The following is a 5,905-nucleotide window of genomic DNA, read 5'->3' as shown; positions in this document are numbered from 1 at the left end:
TATTTGCAATAGGTGGCCTGTGGGATCCTTTTTACCATCGTACACTTCTTTTAGCAATTTTAAGTTGTCTGGATACACATTGCTAGGGGATCTGAGTGATTGGCATTCATTTTGTATAACCCAGCTGTGCAGTCTGCAAATCCTGCAACTCTTTGCAAAGAGTTTGAAATTCATCATTCCATTTTGTATGAAAACATACTCCAGATCCCTTCACTGTGTAATTCCCTTATCGGCCCTTGGGTTGTTGCCTGCTTTATTTCTCTGTTGTCGGTTTTATCGGTTCCAATTGCGGTCCTAGCCTTGCCTGATTGAGAAAGCTCTTGTCTCTTCGTCATTACACCATCCCCTCTGATGGCGCTGGGCCGTTAATAGTTCTTCCACGTTACACTGTAAAAGTTAATGTTGTTGCTTGTATACTTGTTGCTATTGTTGTTGGAATTCCTGAGATTGTCTAAACTGCTCTTGCCAATTCCAAACTTTTTCTTGCAACTTAGAAAACTGGTGAGAGTTATTCTGGTTTTAAGTTGTAATTTTCTGGTTCGTGGGCTGGTGACTAGGGTAAGCTTCGTAATATATTTGTTGTAAAGGAGAATGTTGGGCATCCAGGTTGTATAGGTCGTAATAGTACATTCCAAAGTTTTGGTTTTGTGGTTGAGTCTGATTAATGTATTGGATAGTTTGGTTGTTGTTGTAGGTCTTGGTAATTTGGTTGTTTCGATTAGCCTGGTCCATTAGAAATGTTAATTGGTCAGAAGTGGGTTCATGCTCACTGTCTCAGTTGTTGATACACTAATGGATAAATGGTGAAGATGGGTAGTTCACCCTATTTAGGACAGGGCAAAGAGCTGTCAGAAAGAATGATTGGAGTATTGGGAAGGAAAGACAAAAAGGAAGAGAGGATGTGCCCTGAGCTAGGCTGGGAGGAGAGATGTAGATAGTTTGGTCTGATCCTTGGACATGAGTCTTCATATACTTGTCCTCTACTATCCCATGTGCCATGTGCTGAGTAGGTATTAATGGATTTGGGGCTGAGTAGGTATTAATGGATTTGGGGCAAGTTGTTTAATGCGATAGAACTAAATAGAGTGGTATTATGATGTGCCTTAAAGATGAGACGTAATTGTTGAGACTTAATATGATGATTAATAAATGAGTTCGTTTTTTAGATAAATTATGAATGGACAGATTTTCACAAGAAATCTACTTAGAAAGTTTACTTGTATTGCTTGAGGACTTGGTCATAAAAAAAAAAGAAAAAGGAAGAAGCATTAAACAAATAATTCTTTTATTTGAGGATAAATTGAGACTTGATGGTTAATAATTCTGTTATTCGTATTGCTTTCACAATATGTAACAAATTTAATTGTCAGATTTATTTCTAATAATTCTTTTATTTTACGCACATTAAACAAATAAATTTGAGAAAATATTAAAAACCTCACGACACCAAAATAAAACAATCCCAAAGCAGGCAAATGCCGGCAGCAGCCTTTCTCTAATTTATTTGAACAAGATTTTTCATCATTTGATTTCTACATCCCCAAGAAACCTTAATGAATGTGGAGAAAATCAAGCTCTATTTTTTATTTCTATTTTTTGCTAATGAGAAGCCAAAAAAATCTTTGTTTTTTCATTCTTCCAGGTTTCTAGTGTCCATCCCACTCAATAAGAAAGCTATTTAAAAGATACAAGCATGCAGGATTGCCGTTATAGAATCATGGAACCAATGAGCCACCCACCTTTTCAAATGCCCAAAGTAAGATGAAGCAATAACATTGTAAAGATAAAAACAATGATTAAAGTGGGGAGGGACTCACATCCAAAGATCCATCCTTCTGTCCCTAGAGGAAATGAGCAAATACAAAACCTCAACAAGTAAAAGAATAAGCAAGCACTTTTCACCGGAAATCTTATACACATATATATTAAATAATGCAGCAGTTTGTGTTACATAAAATATGCACATCCTCCAGAAATTGAAAAAGAAAAAGGAACCCTCTTCTGCAAATCATGTTTCTACTTGGATGAATATGGAACCCCATTCATCAAATGAACCAAATTTTGTGACAAAAAAAGAATAAAGAAGACATTATTCTTGAGAATCTAAGAGCAGTATTAGCAGAAACCCTCTCTTCTGCTCACCTTGTATTCTCTCCTAAGGGAGAGATCAATTTTTTCCCATCTCCATTTCATTCCAATTACAAAAGCTCAACTCTAACAAAAATGACCCGAAAAGAAAACTAGTTAATGGTTAACTTAGGAGCCAAGTTGGGGGCCGGCTTTGCTTTTAGGCCACCATCTGCTCTTGCTCCGCATACAATTGCTCCATCCAGGCAGGGAGCATCTCCGCACCCCCGGAACTAAGATGACACTGCTGCTGCTCATCCTCCAAACTCAACTGTCCAGAAGAAGTGTCCTTCGCCAGAGACTGTACCCGAAACACATCAGGCTCATCAGAACTTGATGACATTGAGAGTACTGCATTTCTGAAATTGGTTCGGAACCCAAAAGAAGCAGATTTTCTCATCTTGTTTAGCTCTTCTCCTTGTATACCCCAGTCTAATCTGCCATCAGGGGAACCCCAATCTGAAAGGTTAGAAGGCACTGCATTTGCTGAAGAAGCTGGTGAAAATATCCCTGAATGACAATTCACAGCAGTACGCTCAATAAAGCTCTGGCTTCGGTTTGCAAAGGCAGCTGACCTCGAACTTAAAAGTGTTGCTGCAGTTGGCCCAGAGGGCTCAATCCCAAAGGATGGAGACACCCTCACAGGAGAGGATGCTAGGTTGGTAGGGTAGCTAGCACGGAGCTGCTGGTTAATATTCTGACGCATCCGCAATCCAGTGGGAGATTGCAGCTGAGGAGCTGCAGCGTCAAGTGAATTTCCATGTAATTGCGGCAAATTATTAGGATCAAGACATCCAAAAATATCCTCAAGGCTAGTGGGCTTCACCCCTCCAAACCTATTTAATTCCCCATTTCGGTTACCAGAGGCAGAAAAGGCTGAAGCAGTAGACAAGGGATTGTTCCAGCTGGTTGGGGAGGAAATACCAGATATCTCATCAATTAGCTGCTTGTGCTGGTGGAGATGATGACTTTCCAACCCAAATAGTTCCATGTCTAAATCCATATCCCAGGCACTTAACGCAGCTTTCAACCTACTACCAGGAAGCTGCAAAGTAGGAGGCAAGATGTTAGACTGATTAGGCCACATAGCTCCACCCATAGGAGAAGTGGCACCGGTAGGGGTCAAGGGTGGTGTTGATGTCGGAGGTATCATAATAGATGGAGAGCCAAGAGCAAGTGGGCTCATCGAACCCACGTCTAAGGAGGAACCTGTAGCTGAATAAGATCTTGGAGAAGGCACTGCTGAACCTGTTGAAGCATACAATGGACGAAGCTCCTCGGGCTTGTGAGCAAAGAAGCAGACCCTCCTGGTGCAATTAGTCTCATCCTTGCATAAACGAGTTCGATATTGAGCAGGATGAAGCCAGCACTCAAAAATACCATGTGCATACTCACAATTATCACCCTGCCTGCAGGAACCCTTACGAAATTCAGGGCAAGGGACACAACTATAATGATATTTCCTAGGATCACGCCTCCTCGCGTTCTCCCCAGGATGAACAAAGGGGCACTCAGTCCAGTCATGAGAGTAAGCCCTGGAGCAAGGTTTGACCTTAAAAGTATACATCCGAAATTCATCTGTACCATATATTCCGTTCTTAATGTCTGGAAGAGTAAGATCGACTGGATATTCTTTCTTCTCAGTTCCTTCCTTCAAAGCCTGAGCCGTTGAATTTTGTTGCTGCTCTTGCCCTTCCATTTCATTTCCTACCTGAGCATGCAAACCCGCTATTTGACCAACAGTTTCCTTTCCTTTCAACAAAAACCCCAGCATTTTCTTCTTCGAGCTAAAAGCTGAGTCCAAAGCTGGAGCAATCAAATCACTAGGCCGGTTTTCATTTGCATCAACAGAAGTGGTATCAGCGGAGGCGCCAAGCAAGATTTTGACAACCTCAGCTGACTCAAAGGAGCCACCAGCAGCAGCACAGTGGAGAGCCGTTGCCCCGTCAGAACCACAAGCCCTGTTAACATCAACACAGCCACTTTTGATAATATAATTCACCACATCTTTGCTCCCGAACATGGAAGCTACCAAAAGGGGTGTTCTTTCTTCAAACCCAAGTTTCTTTGATCCCATTCTCCTTCCATACCACAAGCTTGACTCATCAATGTCATAACCCTCTTCCTCAATAGCTCGTCTAAAGCCAATCAGATCATTTGAAGCCGACAACTCTAGCAAAATAGACAACTTTTGAGGAAGCCCTTCTTCTTTATGAGACTCACCCTCCATCGAGAAACTAGTTTGAGCTTGTTTGCTCTTTGGACCACTGCACATTGAAAAATATTTTTCTTTCTGCAAAAATTGCAAACAAAGAGAAAACAAAAAGAAAAACACTCATCAACTCATCCAAAAAATTCAGAGCCTGAAATTGACATAAAAAGAGAGAAACAGAGCACACTAAAACCCCACAATTCATGAATTTAACAGAAAAAAAAACAAATAGACATACATCATAAGTTTTCCTTAAACATTCAACTTTACAAATAAAGTTGTAATCCTTAAAAAACTAACCATTAAATTTCTAACAAATAAGCTTATCCTAGAATTAAAACCAAAGCATATAGATTGTCCTGGCAGAATGGGTAGAAAAGAAATTTACCAGTTTATATTTTATCAATCAAAATTCTAAAAGTAAAATCTAAATATGATGGAAATCTTGTATTTCTTTTTTTTTTTTAATTTTGAAAATGATTTATTTTGTGAGTAAATTTACTCAATCTATTCCCTTACCAGAAACACAAGAAAATCATTTTCGTTTCACTTTCACACTCTTTTCTTATCTATCTATCTTTCTAATTTTCTACTCGACCAAACACGCCTATACAATTTTAACCAATTAAAGAACAGAAAAATCAGTTAAAAAATACCAAAATCTTCAATAAAAGTTAACTATAGATACAAAAACAATCAGGCAGAATTCCCAAACATAGTACTAACATAGAATAAGTAACTATCCCCAACAACCAAAACACTTGAAAGTTTCACTCTTTTCCCACATTTTCTCACCAACCAAACAAACACAAACAGAGCACCAACATAGGAAAAGAGAATACATGCCTTTGATTTTTGAAACACAAATGTGATAACAAGATCAGAACCCAGAATGTGTCCTTAAGAAAAATGCAAGCTTGGTGCCTTCAAACTTCAAAGTTTCAAACCCGCATTAAAAAATGATAACAAAAAAACAAAGAAAGAGAAAAGAGAAAGACTTTTCGTTGATATTCCATTTTTATAAGAAGAGTCCAAAATATGAGCCCATCGCTCTTTCCTTTCATTTCCCTCTTTAAAAGAAAAAGGAAAAGAAATCCCCAAATTCAAATGCAAATGCACATGAAATGGCAACTAAACCTTTTTAAAATGTTATCCATTAAATTTTTAATTTTTAATACTTAATCAGATTATCCATAATTAATATTTTCTAAGACACAATAAAAAATATTTAAAAATTAATATAAATCAGTTCTTACTAAAAACTTGGGTAATATTACTTGAAAACTTCATTATCTCATTAAAAATACATATAAATTAATCCTACTACTAATAAATACATAAACTTGCTAATTTTGTACATATAAATTAGTCAACTACTAAATTTTAGATAACTAACTTAACGGTAAGACTTAGTAGTGTTACCTAATTAAATTAATAACTTATTTTTTGAGGATTAAATTTTAATAAATTAAAATAAATGGGCTATTTTTTAATTTTCATAAAATAGAAGAGTGAAATTTAAGATAGACCAAATGAAGGAAAAGTCAATGGAAAGATCATATAAAG

The 5,905-nt window shown here is 37.6% G+C and overlaps 1 protein-coding gene across 1 annotated transcript; it reads right to left on the bottom strand.

The window, feature by feature from the left end:
• Positions 1 to 1,895: 1,895 nt before the first annotated feature.
• LOC107940889 (zinc finger CCCH domain-containing protein 66) lies at positions 1,896 to 5,386 on the bottom strand. The gene is made up of 2 exons (XM_041117707.1): positions 5,186 to 5,386; positions 1,896 to 4,420 (listed from the first exon to the last, which is right to left on the bottom strand). Exon 2 carries the CDS (start codon positions 4,400 to 4,402, stop codon positions 2,288 to 2,290), a length of 2,115 nt encoding a protein of 704 aa, XP_040973641.1. The 5' UTR covers positions 4,403 to 4,420; positions 5,186 to 5,386; the 3' UTR covers positions 1,896 to 2,287.
• Between the last annotated feature and the right edge of the window lie 519 nt (positions 5,387 to 5,905).

The sequence above is a fragment of the Gossypium hirsutum genome, chromosome A07, assembly GCF_007990345.1.
Source record: "Gossypium hirsutum isolate 1008001.06 chromosome A07, Gossypium_hirsutum_v2.1, whole genome shotgun sequence".
In the NCBI taxonomy this organism is placed as follows: Eukaryota; Viridiplantae; Streptophyta; class Magnoliopsida; order Malvales; family Malvaceae; genus Gossypium; species Gossypium hirsutum.
Note: the sequence above shows the minus strand (reverse complement) of the source record. Positions and strands in the feature narration are given on the sequence as shown.